This window comes from Triticum urartu, unplaced genomic scaffold (genome assembly GCF_003073215.2).
Source record: "Triticum urartu cultivar G1812 unplaced genomic scaffold, Tu2.1 TuUngrouped_contig_5893, whole genome shotgun sequence".
In the NCBI taxonomy this organism is placed as follows: Eukaryota; Viridiplantae; Streptophyta; class Magnoliopsida; order Poales; family Poaceae; genus Triticum; species Triticum urartu.
In genome coordinates this window covers 1-16,561 of record NW_024116605.1, presented here as the reverse complement: position 1 = coordinate 16,561, position 16,561 = coordinate 1, and the positions used below count along the sequence as shown (strand labels likewise).

The 16,561-nt window shown below is 42.8% G+C and overlaps 1 protein-coding gene across 1 annotated transcript; it reads left to right on the top strand.

Annotated features, from left to right (window-relative positions):
- Positions 1-8,750: 8,750 nt before the first annotated feature.
- LOC125529839 (prostaglandin reductase-3-like) lies at positions 8,751-15,374 on the top strand (the record flags this gene model as incomplete). Its single annotated transcript, XM_048694261.1, is given in 8 exon segments — positions 8,751-9,064; positions 9,764-9,937; positions 10,507-10,688; positions 11,517-11,622; positions 11,938-12,014; positions 12,708-12,795; positions 13,573-13,762; positions 15,244-15,374. Coding segments are annotated over 8 exon segments (1,003 nt in total), but the record flags the coding sequence as incomplete, so codon positions are not given.
- Between the last annotated feature and the right edge of the window lie 1,187 nt (positions 15,375-16,561).

The window sequence follows — 16,561 nt, the reverse complement described above, 5'->3', positions numbered from 1 at the left end:
TAAAGGCTACATACTTCGATTTTATTTTCAGTCGTGGGAATAATTCCCGGTTTATTCATGTTGATTAAACCAGCCCTTGGGGGCTACAGGTACAAAGTTGATCATTGCTAATTAAAGTCCCGGCTTAACTTGATAGTTTAAGCCGGCCCTTGGGGGCTACTAGTTTTGATCTTCATCTATTTATGACTATCTAAAAGTCTACAGTATATGCAATTCTATCATATTCTATAGACTTGGCGGCTGATAGAGATATATTTATGAAGAGGATTGTGCTGGATTACCTCAAAGCGCTCCTTCATCAGGTTGGCCAAGCTGGCTTCGAAATCATGGCTGGTGAGTGAATCTCTTGAGCACTAAATTGAGCATAGCCTTCCAAGTCAACTTTCCATTTTCCCTTGTCAACAACAGAGAACTCCTCCTTGGCGCTATGCTTGGACAGGGCAATGTGGTTGCCTAGGGCCTGATAAGCCGTCCCAGTAATCATTATATCATCAGATTCCTGAGCCGGCTGAGCAGGACTGGGCGTTTTATCATTTTCTGGATAAACATCCATGGATCTTGGGTAACAGGGTGGTCTTCTGGAGGGGGATCATCCACAGCAGTTTCTGACACTTGATGCAAAGTTTTAGATGCGACTGTTTCTCCGATTCAGCAGTCTTGGATTCTTCAGCCAGTTTGTCAATTTTCTGTTTCTTGCTGAGTTTGGCTATCCCACTGAGAAGAAAGCATAAGGCAGAGTTAATATGATAGTTAAAAGAGCAAAGTGGATAGATTTAACACTCTTACCCAGGCACGGTCTTGAAAGCCGAGATTTGAGTCCTAGTCGAGTCACCGGAGGAGGAATGAGATGTTCCCTGGTAGTTTGAGTCAGACGGGTTAAGAGGTTGACGAAAAAGACCCGCCTTGGGATAAGCTAAGTCAGAAATATTTGAAACCTCCGGTCGACGCTTGCGAGGTGCTGGTGTGTTGGGTAAGCCGGAGGAAAGGACTCCTCCGCCGCTATTCCGGGTTGTGCGGCGAGCTTCATGTTGCTGCTTCTTCAAAATAAAGTTGGGATCCAAATAAGCTAAAGGATGAGAAAACCTTACATTCAGGCTTGCTTGATGAACTTTCTGTCTTGGCAAAGGTTCAAAGTCAGAGGAAAGGATAGTTACCTCTTCAGCATTGGCTTGGCTTCCTTCCGCATCATCCTGATAGCAATCATTATCAATAAGACGTAAAAAAAATGAGCCAAGGGAGTCAAGTGTTACCTCCAACTCATCATTATCATCCAAGTCAAATAACTCGGACGGATTGGACTTCTTCTTGGCAGGCTTTTTTGTAGCCTTGGTCTTGATCCGGGGCTTCTTGGCCGGCTTATCCTGCAGTTTCTTAGTCCAAAATGGAGAATCGGCCTGCAAAAAATTAAATGGGTATGAAAAGGCAATATGGGTGAAGGTATGATTCAATCGCGAAATTGGTTAAAAGCTTACAGTTGGCGGTTTGTTCAGAACGCATAAAGGATTCAATCCAACTTTACTGCAGTCTTCCAAGCTCTCATTTAACAGAGATTTTGTCATGTTATTGATGTCTTTCTCAGTCAATTCAATCTAGAAGTGGCGTTGAGGATCTTTTAACTCGCCGGTGTATTCATACATTAAGCCGGGACGGCGGCTTAAGGGCAAGACTCTCCAAGCGACCCAACACCGAACCAGATCAATTCCAGTCAGGCCGTTGGCCATCAAGGCCCGGATCTTTGAAAAAACTGGCATATACTTCTTCCGTTCTGTTGTACTGATGCGGTCTGGAAGAGGGTGCCTGTTGCTAAGCCAGCTGGCGCGATAACCCGGCAGAGGATTTTCCCCTTTCGGAGAAGTATCTTTGCAATAAAACCAGGTTTGGTTCCAGTCTCTGGGATGACTGGGCAGAGTGGTGGCTGGGAAAGTGGCTTCTTTCCGTCACTGTATAGAAATGCCACCAAGCTCTAGGCTGGGCCAGTCTATGAACTCATTCTGCCAGTTTAAGTAATAAAATTCCCTTAATAGTTCTACGGTGGGCTCCTGTTGAAGGTACACCTCGCAGAATACTTGGAAGTTGCAGATGTTTGAAACAGAATTTGGTCCGATGTCTTGTGGATGGAGCTTGAAAAAGTGTAGCACATCACGAAAGAATTTTGAGCCGGGCTGTATCCCCGGAGCATATGATCAGTGAAGACAATAATTTCACCATCCTTGGGCTCAGAGGAGTTTCAGTGCCTGGGACCCTCCAATGAATGAGATACTTTTTAGCCAAGACACCTGTTTGAACATATTCGTTCAAGTCTTCCTCGGTGACCCAGGAAACAACCCAGTTGCACGCAGTGACAGTCTTGCCCATTTTGATGAAGGCTTGAAAGAAAGAAATTGTCGGTTTAAGATTAAAGTTGCTGAGTCGGACCGTTGATTCAAAAGTAAAGTGCTATAAGCGGCGGATGTGTTAAGCCGGAAGATGAACAGTAAAGTACGCGGATATTCATATTGGCGGCTTAAAAGGGGACTAATGGTATCTGCCGGGTTAAGGATTATGCTGTTAAACTGGAAGGATTATGCTATTAAGCCGGCTAGAGTTCAAAGGATGAATGAGTAAGCATGGTTAAACCGTAGAATATTACCAGGTTATACAGGTTAGGAAGCACATGCTGGCGGCTTAAAACGGGACTTAATGTTATATGGCAGATCAGGGTTTATGATATAAGCTGCCATGGCAGTTATGATGCTTCAAATTTATTAGTGAAAGTTTTGCTAAGTGATGGACAAACAGATTTCAATGACTTGAGCAATAATTTTGGATCTACAACAGTTCAGAAAAAGCAGTAAAAATCTAAACCTAAGGTGGCGGCAGCAGAAAAGTTTGTGTGCTCCGATGAGATTTTCTATGGAGAGGAGGTATTCTGATGTTAAAAACGAATGCTAAACTGCTACCGCACAAGTTTCATACCATGTTCAGATCAAAAGCTACTCGAGCTAAAGGAGAAAATGAAGAACATCGAAGAACACCGATGAACAAGGCTAACCCTAATGCAGATCTGAGGTATAAGGAGATGAATACTTACGGATGCAGATGGACTGCGGTGGAGCGCCGGCGTTCTCTGGACTCGTCAGGTTGATGCAGCGGCCTGAGTTGGTGCAATGGACGGAGGACGGCGACGGCGGATCTCGAGCCTGCAGAGGAGTCGCGAGAGGAAGACGAAGACGAGGAGGCAAGGGGGAAAATGAAAAGGACCCCGTCCCTATTTATAAGAGGATGGATACAGGGCATGCGCGGGAATTGAGGAGGCCGAAATCATCATGTGGCTATATGGACGCCTCGATTTTTGGGATGATCATTAAGATAAGGATCAGTTAAAGATGTTCTGGGCCTCGTGCAAAATTAATGTGAAATGACGTCATGGCGGGTTAAGGAGGTTCTGTGAGCTGACGTCATGGCGGGTTACAGCAAATTTGTTAAAATGACGATGCAAGATTTGACAAGTCGGGTACTGAAGATTGATGTGAACAAGTTCAAATCAACCTGGGGCCTAATGTTGGGGATATAACTACTGGGTATGAACCGCCCAGGAGGGGCCGGGTCATACCACTGGCGACTCATCAGTGAAGATGGCGGGTCATAGCAAGCCTATTGACGACCCAAGACCCAGAGGCGACTTGAGGCCCAAGAGGATGAACCGCCACATGTATAACTTGTATTGTAAGGCAAGCTTAGTTAGTCACCGACCTAGACACGTAGTGTATGAGCCGGCCGGGACTCTGTAAGCCGCCGGGCATCAACCTGTGTATATAAAGGGGTGACCCGGCGGCGGGTTAACTCAAGAAACAACAAGTTGAAAACTAGGTCAAGCGTATTCGCTCCCTGGTAATCGAAACCCAAGCAATATAACCCCAAACTGGAGTAGGCCTTTACCTCCACTGCGAGGGGCTGAACCAGTATAAACTCCATGTGTCCTTTGTCCCGATTAACCCCTTTAAGCTAACCTAGTTGCGATGGCTCCACGACTAAGTCCTTCCGCTAGGACATCTGCCGTGTTAAGTCCACGACATTGTGGTTTAGCAAGAAACCTAAGCTGTCATTTCTTAAAGTTTGGGGTTGTGACACTTATGTCAAAAGGCTTCAGCCTGATAAGCTCGAAACCAAATCAGAGAAGTGCATCTTCATAGGATACCGTAAGGAAACAATTGGGTATACCTTCTACCACAGATCTGAAGGCAAGATCTTTGTTGCCGAGAATGGAACCTTTCTAGAGAAGGAGTTTCTCTCGAAAGAAGTGAGTGGGAGGAAAGTAGAACTTGATGAGGTAATTGTACCTTCTCTCGAATTGGAAAGTAGTGCACCAGTGAAATCTGTTCCTGTGAAGCCTACACCAACTAGAGAGGAAGCTAATGATGATGATCATGAAACTTCAGATCAAGTTACTACTGGACCTCGTAGGTCGAACAAAGCACGTTCCGCACCAAAGTGGTACGGTAATCCTATCCTGTAAGTCATGTTATTAGACCATGGAGAACCTACGGACTATGAAGAAGCTATGATGAGCCCAGATTCCGTCAGATGGTTTGAGGCCATGAAATTTGAGATAGGATCCATGTATGAGAATAAAGTGTGGACTTGCCCAATGATCGACAAGCCATTGAGAATAAATGGATCTTCAAGAGGAAGACAGACACTGATGGTAGTGTTGGTCGTATGGCGATGTGAACTATGGGTTTTAATCACCTGGTGATGTAAACTATTCATGTTAATCACATGGCGATGTGAACTAGATTATTGACTCTAGTGCAAGTGGGAGACTAAAGGAATATGCCCTAGAGGCAATAATAAAGTTGTTATTTTATATTTCCTTATTCATGTTAAATTTTTATTATTCATGCTAGGATTGTATTGATCGGAAACCTAAATACATGTGTGAATAAATAGACAAACATTGAGTCCCTAGTGAGCCTCTACTTGACTAGCTTGTTGGTCAAAGATGGTTAAGGTTTCCTGACCATGGACATGAGTTATCATTTGATAACGGGATCACATCATTAATAGAATGATGTGATGGACAAGACCCATCCGTTAGCTTAGCATATTGATCGTTCAGTTTTATTGCTATTGCTTTCTTCATGTCAAATACATATTCCTTCGACTATGAGATTATGCAACTCCCGAATACCGGAGGAATGCCTTGTGTGCTATCAAACGTCACAACAAAACTGGGTGATCATAAAGATGCTCTACGGGTATCTCCGAAGGTGTTTGTTGGGTTTCCATAGATCGAGATTAGGATTTGTCACTCCGAGTATTGGAGAGGTATCTCTGGGCCCTCTCGGTAATGCACATCATGAGTAGCCTTGCAGGCAAAGTGACTAATGAGTTAGTTGTAGGATGATGTATTATGGAACGAGTAAAGAGACTTGCCGGTAATGAGATTGAACTAGGTATGAAGATACCGACGATCGAATCTCGGGAAAGTAACATACCGATGGATAAAGGGAATAATGTATGTTGTCATAACGGTTCGATCGATAAAGATCTTCGTAGAGTATGTAGGAGCCAATATGAGCATTCATGTTCCGCTATTGGTTATTAACCGAGAGGTTTCTCGGTCATGTCTACATAGTTCTCGAACCCGTAGGGTCCGCACGCTTAACGTTCGATGACGATATAGTATTATATGAGTTATATGATTTGGTGACCGAATGTTGTTCGGAGTCTCGGATGTGATCACGGACATGATGAGGAGTCTCGAAATGGTCGAGAGGTATAGATAGATATATAGGAAGATGGTATCCGGATACCGGAAGTGTTCCAGAGGTTATTGGGTACTTATCGGGTCATCGAAAGGTGTTTCGGGTACCCCCGGCAATCCTATGGGCCATATGGGCCTTGTGAAGGAACACACCAGCCCACAAGGGGCTGGTGCGCCCTATAAGGCCATAGGAGGAGGAGGAGAAGGAAAGTGCGGAAGGGAAAGGAAAGTGTGGATTAGGATTCCCACTTCTTTCCCTTACCCCTCCCCTCTTTCCTTCCCCTTCATGCATACATGGAAAGGGGGGGCAGGGCAAGGCAGGGCCCCTAGGGGGCGGCGGCCAACACTAGGGGGCGCCCTGGCTGCCTCCCCCACCTATATATATGTGTGTGGGGGCGCCCCTAGCACACCCCAGACTATTGCATAGCCGTGTGCGGCGCCCCCTCCACCGTTTACTCCCACGGTCATATCTTCGTAGTGCTTAGGCGAAGCCCTGCGCGGATCACTTCACCATCGCCGTCACCACACCATCGTGCTGATGGAACTCATCTACTACCTCGAGGCCTTGCTGGATCAAGAAGACAAGGGACGTCACCGAGCTGAACGTGTGCAGAACTTGGAGATACCGTACGTTCGATACTTGATCGGTCGGAGCTAGAAGAAGTTCGACTACATCAACTGCATTGTCAAACGCTTCCGCTTACAGTCTATGAGGGTACGTAGACACACTCTCCCCCTCGTTGCTATGCATCTCCTAGATAGATCTTGTGTGAGCGTAGGATTTTTTTTGAAATTGCATGCTACGTTTTCTAACACTAATGTGGAGTAGTTAGAGCTCAGATACCATGATTCCTTTCCCCACCACCGACCGCTGAGCGGCTGGCAGAGGCGAGGCGAATCCAAGGGATCGCTAGCGGAGATTGAGAGAAAGAAGGCTTCTCGCTAGCCGCCTTGCGAGAGAGAGACCCTCTTGCTTCTGATTAGCCTAAGCTTCTTCAACTCACAATTCAAAAGGTTACAATCAATTTTTTTGCTCTTAGAGCATCTACAACCGGGCGCCCCAAACCGGCCTCAAATGCCCAGGCGGCTCGTCTGGTCACTGACCGGTCACAAAAATCTGACCCAGACGGGCGCCTCAAACGCCCGGGCTGACTGCACCTCTCATATCCAGCCCAAATATGGAGCGACCGAGCGCGCCCGCCATGTCGGACTGACGGCGGGGTCCCGCGCGGAATCGCTCGGGAACCCAGTGGTCCGATGTCGCCGCATGGTGCTGCTCTGGCGGGCCGCGTAGTGCCTAGCCCGGCTATTTAAGTCGACTACCGGCACCGAAACCCTACCATCCATATTTTCCTCCGCTTGTCTGCCGCCGCTGCCACTTTCCACTCCCCGTTCGCCTAGTCGCCATGCCGCCACGCCGCTGGGTGAGGAGCTACCCATTTCTAACGCCGGAGCGCCGGCTGGAGCTCCTTGAGCAGATCCGGGCAAGGCGCGAAGCCCCGATCGCCGCGGGGCTCCTTCCAGATGCAGTGGATCCGAAGAAGGAGTTGGAGGAGGAGGAGGAGGAGGAGGATGAGCAGGGAAGGAGGATTTGGGGGACGCTGGCGATATGGATCTGCAGGCGGAGCAGCATGCCATCCTTGATTCCCTTCACTCGGAGTCGACTACGGAGGCCAGGTGCCGTCGTCGACAGGAGATGGAGGCGCAGCAGGCAGCAGAGGAGGCGGAGATGCTCGCCTACAAGGATGAGGTCGAGCAGGAGGAGGATGAGTCGGAGCCCTCCTACACGCCCGTCCACCCGGCGCCCGGTACCGACGCCGTGGAAATCTACGACGATGAAGATTAGTTAGGGTAGTACATAGTATGTACTTCCTCCGTTCCAGAATATAAGGTGTATTGGTTTCTGTGCAAGTCAACCATTTGAATGTTTGACCAAGATTATAGAATAAAATAACAACATCTGCAATACCTAGTAGATGAAATATAAAACCACTTTTCATGATGGATCAAATGATATAAATTTCATATTGTGAATGTTGATATATTTCTCTAAAAATATGGTCAAACTTGCGCTTGTTTGACTTTTTAAAAAACAAATACACCTTATATAAAGGAACGGAGGAAGTAGTACGTAAGATTTTTTTTGCATGTTTTTTGTGGATCTAGAGGTTAAAATATGAAAGACTCAGATACGGCTAATTTAAAATGTGACTGGTCACTGTCCGCGGACACACCTAATCGTATCCGTGGGCGTTTAAGGGACCGAATTTGCAAGAGCCGGCTGTAGTGGATTTGCAATGGCCGCCTGTAGATGCTTTTAAGACAACAAAGACAATTTGATTCGCCTAGTAGCCTCTAATACTAGTCTAACATGGCTAAGTTAAAGAATTGAAGATCCCTGCCCCATACCTCCTTGCTTTTTCTGGAACAGTATTTCCCTCACCAACGCCAAGTTACAGTACATTTCAAATGAAAAAAAACACCAATATACAGTACATTTCAAAAGAGAAAAAAAACACCAACATACAATAGATTGACAGGGAAGCATGGCAAGCAATTTAAAACAAAGGGAAACTCTTACCATCACGTGACACGTGTCCAAGTGAAAGCCCACATACCATCCTTGTTAAACGCGCTTTTACAATAGAAGTTATGTTTCTAAAACATATATAGTGTTGCAATGGTCTACGACAGGTCTCTGCAACAAGACCTCGATTGCAAAAACAAAAATTTCAACAGAAACTCAGTTGCAAAAAAGCAACAAAACAACTGTTGCAAAAAATTCTGCAACAACACCTGTGCTGCAGAAATAATTCTGCAACAAGACCTGTGTTGCAATGGTGGGACGCGCTCGACCGCTTGATGCAGCAAATCTTACTGTCGCGGCCCGGATGATCTTTTAAAATAAAAAATAAAATAAAATAAGATACTGGTGTTCCCGAATTAAAAATAATCACCGGCCACGCCCAACTCGCCTGTGGCGCCGTTGGATCACCCCATTCGCGTCCTCACCGGTCACGGAGCTTGCCGTCACTTTCCCAATCGGAGCTCTCTCTCCTCCCAAATCCCAAACAGATCAAACGGAGGAAGAAGGACGGGACGACTTCGTCTCCCCCAGCAGACAGCTCCCGCCTTGGCAGCTCCGCAGGCCGGCCGTGCTGCCCATACCCACTCCTCTCTCCCCCGTCCCGCCCCGTCTCACTCCGTGCTTCTCTCGCTCGTTCGCCTGAAGCTGGTCGGTCTCCCCCCACCGCGCCGGCGAGATGGAGCTGAAGCCCGGCATGTCGGCCCTCGTCACCGGCGGCGCCTCCGGCATCGGTAAGGGAGCGCCCTTCCTCTTCCTTCCCCGCGTCCGCTCATGGGCGTTTGTCTTCGCCGAAATTCTGGCTCTGATCTGATGCGCCTCACGCTGTTCTGCGTGGCCAAGTGCGCTTGCTACTGGCTGGGGGATGCTTAATTGCGGGTTGACCTGTGAGCTGTAGCGGGTTTGCTTAGTGTAACCTGTTGGTGAGAGCTCGATGCGGGAACCGGGTAGGGGTGGGCTAATTACGCCGGGTGGTACTTGATCTGGTGGTGATGAACTGATGGGTTACTGCCTGGAAAGCATTGGTTAACAGTTGCAACATCATTGTGCCTGTACAAATGAACGAACGGGGGACGCATGCAGTTGTACTTCTTCGGCTGCAATAATGGATTAATTTACTATCGTGTACTTGAACTATGAACGTCACACCGACAGAACTAATTGTGTACTGCTGTTGTGCCCGTGGCCCCCCGTACACAGCAAGAAATGTCTCAAGAGTTATAAGATACTAGCACGGTAGCAGGCAATCTATACTTGCACCTGTACAGTATCGGTATTCGGTACCTGTCAGCTACTATGCCAAAATGATGTTCCCACCTTTGAAATATGTTGCCTTCCTTTCCTCATCGACTTGATTTTGTGCAGGGCAATCATTTTAGTAGATTGCATTGCATTAACATATCGACCGCTAACTCCTTTTTGATTTTCTGAAGGGAAAGCGCTCTGCATCGCTTTTGCACAAAAGGGTTTATTTGTGACGGTGGTCGACTTCTCTGAACAAAATGGAAGAGAAGTCACTTCGCTAGTTCAAAAGGAGAACAGAAAGTTTCATGGAGATCTTGGAGTACCGTCTGCCATATTCGTCAAGTGTGATGTTTCTATTGAAGGTAAGAGTTGTTTTAGGGGAAGCAAGCAAAGAGCAGTTAATTTGCATGAGGACCTACTTTTTAACTGTTTGTTGATGCAATATTTTTGGAAAAATAAGTGCATCAAATCAAAGTATGGTAAGACAAGCGTCACTTCAATCATACAGTATACTTGTCAAGCATTACGTTCTAAATGTGATATGAAGATCATACCATTGTAGAGATCATGCATGTCTGGTGTTACATCTAATCTCAGTCTTTTGCCTTCTAAGCACAAGCTGAAAATACTGCCAAACAAAGCTAACAAATACCAACCATCTCTGCTGTATTTCTACTATCTAGGTTTAATACCTAATGCATCAATATGGTATTTATTTCCGTTCGCTGTAAAGAAGCATCAAATCTCTTTTAACAGGGCTTTGTTTATTTTTATTTTTGCACGTCAGGCATTACAAAAAAAATTCTGGTGTGTTCTGATTTGTTTTGTCATGCGGATTACTTGTCGTATGGTTTCAAATGTTAAATAACAGCATGATTTTGCTGCTCTTCAGGTTTTCCATGATTTGAAGTTACAGTGATTTGATATGCAGGTGATCTAGCTGCTGCTTTTGCGAAACATGTAGACACATATGGTGGACTAGATATCTGCATCAATTGTGCTGGAATTGCCAACAAAACATTAGTTTATTATGATACATCTGACGGAACTAGGACATGGAGGCATGCCATAAATGTGAACTTTGTCGCTGTTATTGATGGTACTCGCATTGCAGTAAGTGTTGACTATTGCAATAACATTGTTATATTTATTTGTTCAGTAACTCAATCTGCTAATCTTGCAGTAACACTGAGTGCTGTCTATGGAAATTGTGTTTGGCTCCTGAGCTCCATGGAGCCTGGTTTTTGAAAAAGAAAAACTGATTTCTAGATTTAAAAAAATTCTGAAAAAAATACACACATACCTATGGATGCATACTACTTTTCTGTAAATTTCATGGTGAAATACATTTTCATGCGAGCTACAAAAAAGTAACAAAATCATGTGTTTGTAGCATATGTACCATTCACTATAAAAGTACATGATTTTTTTTACACAGCTCACTTCAAAACGCATTTCATAATAAAATTTTATACACATGCAGTATATATCTCCAAGTACCTGTGTATTTATTTTCAGTTTTTTTTAACTTAAAAAAGTCAGCTTTTGAATTTTAGAAAAGTCCGGGCTCCATGGAGCCCGGAAGCCAAATATCCTATCTCGTGCTGTCTATGCTTTCTTATTACTTAGACATACTAAATAATATAACCCAGAAGTTCTGCATAGGCTTTAATTGTCTGTTCATCCAGTTGTTTAAGGGAAGAAAGTATTGGGTTTCCCTTTATTTGTTTCCATTAACCATTACTCAAGGAAATTAAGTGGTACTGATTTTGTCATAACGTGGCCTGTTCTTATGGTTTCCTTTGGAGCCAGAAGAGGATTTTTGAATTTTTTTTATCTTGGAATAATTCGGAAGATAATAACTATTGTTATACATGTTACTTGTTTCTACTTCATCCAAATGCCATATGCACAAAACTTACTGTTGGATATATTCACCAGAGTCAAATAATGCGATCCCGGAAGAAGCCTGGTGTCATAATCAATATTGGTTCAGCTGCGGGCCTTTATCCCATGTTCGCCGATCCCATATATACTGGGACAAAAGGTTCATACACCATCCTGTATACTTCTACTTTTTTTTCTCTGGCAGCAGATCACAGTGCCGATGCAAGGCCTAAGTACATATGAATTCCAATTATGAATGTTGGTTTTATTGAAATTTATATTCATGCTGATTGTTTTTCTACATGGTTCAAGATACATGCTACCATAACCTGTACAAAAGTTCATATTTCGGTCATATAGAATGTTACATGCTGTTGCCTACACGTTTTAGTATTAACTTCTAGTCCTTTATGTCATATGATGATATATTTGAAGCATGTGTGCACTTTGTGATCTCAAGCTTCATTTTCGGCAGGTGGTGTTGTTATGTTTACTCGATCACTTGCTCCATTGAAACGCCATGGTGTTCGTGTCAACGTGCTCTGCCCTGAGGTATTAGCGAATTGCATGATGGGTGGCAATTATTATACTATTATGTACTCCCTCTGTAAACTAATGATCTAAAACGTCTTATATTAGTTTACAGAGGGAGTATAAATTATTTGTCTATTTATTTATTTTTCTACCACATACTGGGTTTGCTTGCCATATTAGTTCAGCTAGTGCTGTGCATTTTTTTCATTCTAATCTTGTGGGAATCTGCTGATGGGTTTTATAGTCTGTCAAGATATTAACTTGACAATGGTACAGACGTACAGTAGAGCACAATGTTTTATCCAGTACGTAAATTCCTATCAACTTGAAAAGTCACCAGATTAACCAGATAGTGCAGCTATTGCAATCTCAAGTACCAGGGGTAAATATCTTTCAGCACCAAGCATTCACACAGGAAATCTCACTCTTAGACAATCCTCCTTTCTTTACCTGAGATAGATTGACATAGACATGTAGTTGAGCTAAATGGCAAAAGCAACTAAGTGGGCCAAATGCCAAATTTTATCGATAATTCCATCTTAGAAAATTTGAGGATGTCCACTATTTGATGTAATTTGCAAGGGTTGGAGTATAATTTAGAATCCAACTAACTATTCCAGACAGATTAGCATATTATTTTATCTCATTAGTAACAGCTGGAAGGGACAAAGGCCATGATGATCTTTCATTAGTGTTATTTGTGGTATGCAGTTTGTTCAAACTAATATGGCTGAGCAAATAAATCAAAAAATAGTACATGCAACTGGTGGATTTTTGAAGATGGAGGAAGTTGTTAATGGTATACTACATCTCACCTTTTAAAGCTGTAGTTAAATATGTCATGTACTTTCAGCATTTTTCCATATTGTATGCATCACAGTTATCGCATGCTACTATTTGGTCTTCGATGAATTGTTCGAATCTTTATTTGAGGTGGGATGTTCTAAATGATGAAAATTAACATAGGCATTTATACATTTATGGGTATATTATTATAAATTGATAAAATACATGCTCACTTGACTCTTCAAGCTTAAGAACTTCAAATTTCTGTCCTTAATTTGTATGAGTTAGGGCTGGCCAAAACTTTGTGTGGTTCGCAGAGATGGTTGAAATGACAGTAGAAAATCACCAGAACCTGGTTTTGTTTGGAATACCACCTGCCAGAAGGTCTATTTGTTTGTAGAACCAGTGAGTCCTAAACATATGTTTCATGTCTGTTCTGTTCACTTATCAATTGATGACAACATGACCAACTGAATGTGGGAATGGAATGTCAGTGATGATATCTCAAAAATATGGGGTATGGGGTTTGCTAATTTGCAAACATTAAAAGGCTAAAGAGCTTAACTGTAAATTTGCATATATTGCTATCGCTTTGCTGGAGCGCATCAATTTGTCCATGTCAAACATCCTTGCTAGGTGAGTATGGTTCGGCCCACCATTTCTACATGTTTAGCAACCTAGAAGTTTAGGTATTTACTGTCATATCTAGGTATGCATTATGTCTTTCGTATGATGTTTTCTCTCTTTCTCTTAATTATTATCTGAAACGAACCTCTTCTATTTTGGTTAGGCGCATTTGAACTTATAAAAGATGAGAGCAAAGCTGGTGCTTGCCTTTGGATAACTAAGCGGAGAGGGATGGAATATTGGCCATCAGCAGAGGAACAAAGAAAATATCTGTTGAATTATACCAAGTCAAAAAGAACAGTAACAAAGAATGTATTTCCTAGCATCCAAACACCTGAGTTTTATGAGAAGATGTAAGTAGCCCTGCTATGTTATATTTATATTTGTAAGCACTTGGAATATTCTCAAGTTAACAACAACACAACTCTCTAACCCCCAGTAGTACATTTTTTTTCTCGTACGATTCTATCCTAAAATGCTTAAAGTCACTGAATCAATCCCTTAGACAGGAAATGAATAACTTTTAGATACGTGATTTTCATAGCTTGCAGTATTTTCTAACTATGTGTCTGCACTCTCTAGAGAAATCCTTTAGACGGAGGGAGTACTATTTTACTTTGTTGCAAGGTTTGCGGATTGAAAGAAAATCTCTTATATTCTGATTTCTGTTCCAGTGTTCTTTTCTTGCTAGTAGCCTGGTAGAAATACTTGACCAAATAGCTAATTTTGTTACCTCCATTTGTCATATTGGAGGGTTCAAGCTTTCTTGAAAGACGACACTCAAAAATACCCTCAATTTTGGTTTGAAATGATATCTCCAATTTCTCCGATAAAAGAGGGTTTTCCCCCAAAAGGTAGAAGTTTGTTATAGTTCTAAATGGAAAATGTTAAAGAGAGCGAATGACTTACAGCAAACTGACAATTCAAACCCACTGAGCCACACCATAAGTTCTCACATAAGTTCTCACATAAGACTGAGAAATAGTAGATGCTCTCCAGCAAAAGCTTGCTGAAGTTCATCTTCCACGCATGCTCTTGCGGAACATCTCAAAAACATTCCTATCATTGCATCTCTCTCCCCATTGCAGCAACGGAGAACCTTCAAGCCTGTATTCGTTGGCAGGCCTCTACCACCGGCTCTTCTGCAAATGTCACTTGCCACCTACTCAACCAGTCCTGCTCAATTTAGGCACAGTTCTAGGAACACAAGGCAAATCAAATGCACACCAGATTATATTCCAAATTAAACCTAGCCAAAGGGCACACCAGAAACAAGTGGTTGATGCTTTCCTCCTGCCCACAAAAATGACAAGTTGATCTCGTTTCCACCCCCTACCATTCAGGTTATCTTTGGTCAAGATGCTTCCTATGCAGTTTTTACATCCCACAAAAACTTGTGTGAATAATTCCACTCATTCAGTTTCAGGAACTCGTAGAAAGTTAAACTGAAAACTTCCCTTCTGATTAAATGACCAAATCTAACCATCAGAATTGTGCAGTAATCACATATTGCAAAGTTTTCTTTTGAATAATTACATACTCTGTTATGCGTAACAATGGATTGATATTCACAAAATATTATCCTGTTTCTTATAGATGTTATGAGTGTCTGTTTCTGAAATATATGTTGTTTATCAGCAACATAGATGAGACCTCAGAGGTATAACAGCAAAAGTATCCAAAAACCATTAACACTATATGTGATCTCGACACTGTATTGCTTGTCAATTAAGTTTCTACACTACAAAATTCCCTAATGGCAATACTTTGTCAGTTATCGTCTTTCACACTATATGAGATCTCAACACTAATGATTGTCTCTATGATTTTGTAGAGTTGTTCACACACTCAGCCATAATTTCCGCAATGCTACAAGACTTGATCGTGTGCGATTGAGATTGCCCATTGAACCACAAAGTGCGCTAGTTAAAATAATATACGCTGGTGTAAATGCTAGTGATGTAAGTCCTTGGATTTTAGTGTCTAATTGCTTTTCTTTGACTCCCTGTTGATTAACTGCTGGAAGCTTTTAATGATGTCATGCAGGTAAACTTCAGCTCCGGACGGTATTTCAGTGGTAGTGCTAAAGAAACTGCTGCACGCCTTCCGTTCGATGCTGGTTTTGAGGTGATCCATAGTATTACATGTCTATGTTAATGCCGTCCTCAATGTTGGATAACGTTCTTAAGATGTTATTTTGTGTAACAACTTACACCATCATTCGGAATTTCTGACAACGCAGCATATGCTTCCATATTTTGACATTTTGACATTTTGACTCAGAATTTCACCAGATAGAGACATGGTACAAGAAATAGGCTATTACGTAACTCTAAATAAATTGTGGATACACCCGTAATCCTTGACATACTGAAACGATTTGCCAATATTCTTGTCAAACCAACTGCGACCCATACAAGTTAAATCTTCTAAGCAATGTCTGGCAATAATGCTTTTTTTGCATATGTATTAAGAATTCCACTCCCTCTGTAAACTAATATAAGATAGTTTAGATCACTACTTTAGTGACCTAAACGATCTTATATTAGTTTATTTACAGAGGGAGTACAACATAATGATTCCATTGATAGTGCAATTTGTACAGATAATTGTAGGATAAACTCACTCACATCATTCGATGGGGTTTACAAGTCAAGACTCAAGTCAAGTCTAGATGCTGGGTAGCAGCTCATAGACTAGTTGCAACTAGTTGACTACTCGTTCGCTTGCTATACGTACCATACTTCTAGTTTACTATGCTACAAAATTTGGAGGGAGGGGAAAAAAATATATGGCTCGTACTGAATCAGAAGCATGACATCTTGCTATCAGATTCTCGGAGGTAAATATAAAAAACTATCTGCTGGAATCAGAACTCAGAAGCAAATCATATCTTCATTCATAAGCAGATAAGCTACACACTTAAGGCTCAGTTTGCGGTTGTTGAACTGTGCTGTGCTGAACCTATTTTATATTCTGCTGCGGAAAACTAGCCATGGAATTAATAATAAGTTGGTTAAACAAAGTAAGAAACGGTAAAATAGGCAAACGCTGGTTAGCCAAACCAGGTTATGATATTCCACCCTGATGCTAAACGGAGCCTAACACAAGTACATGGTGCATACAAGATACTAACACCCCCCCTCCCCTGT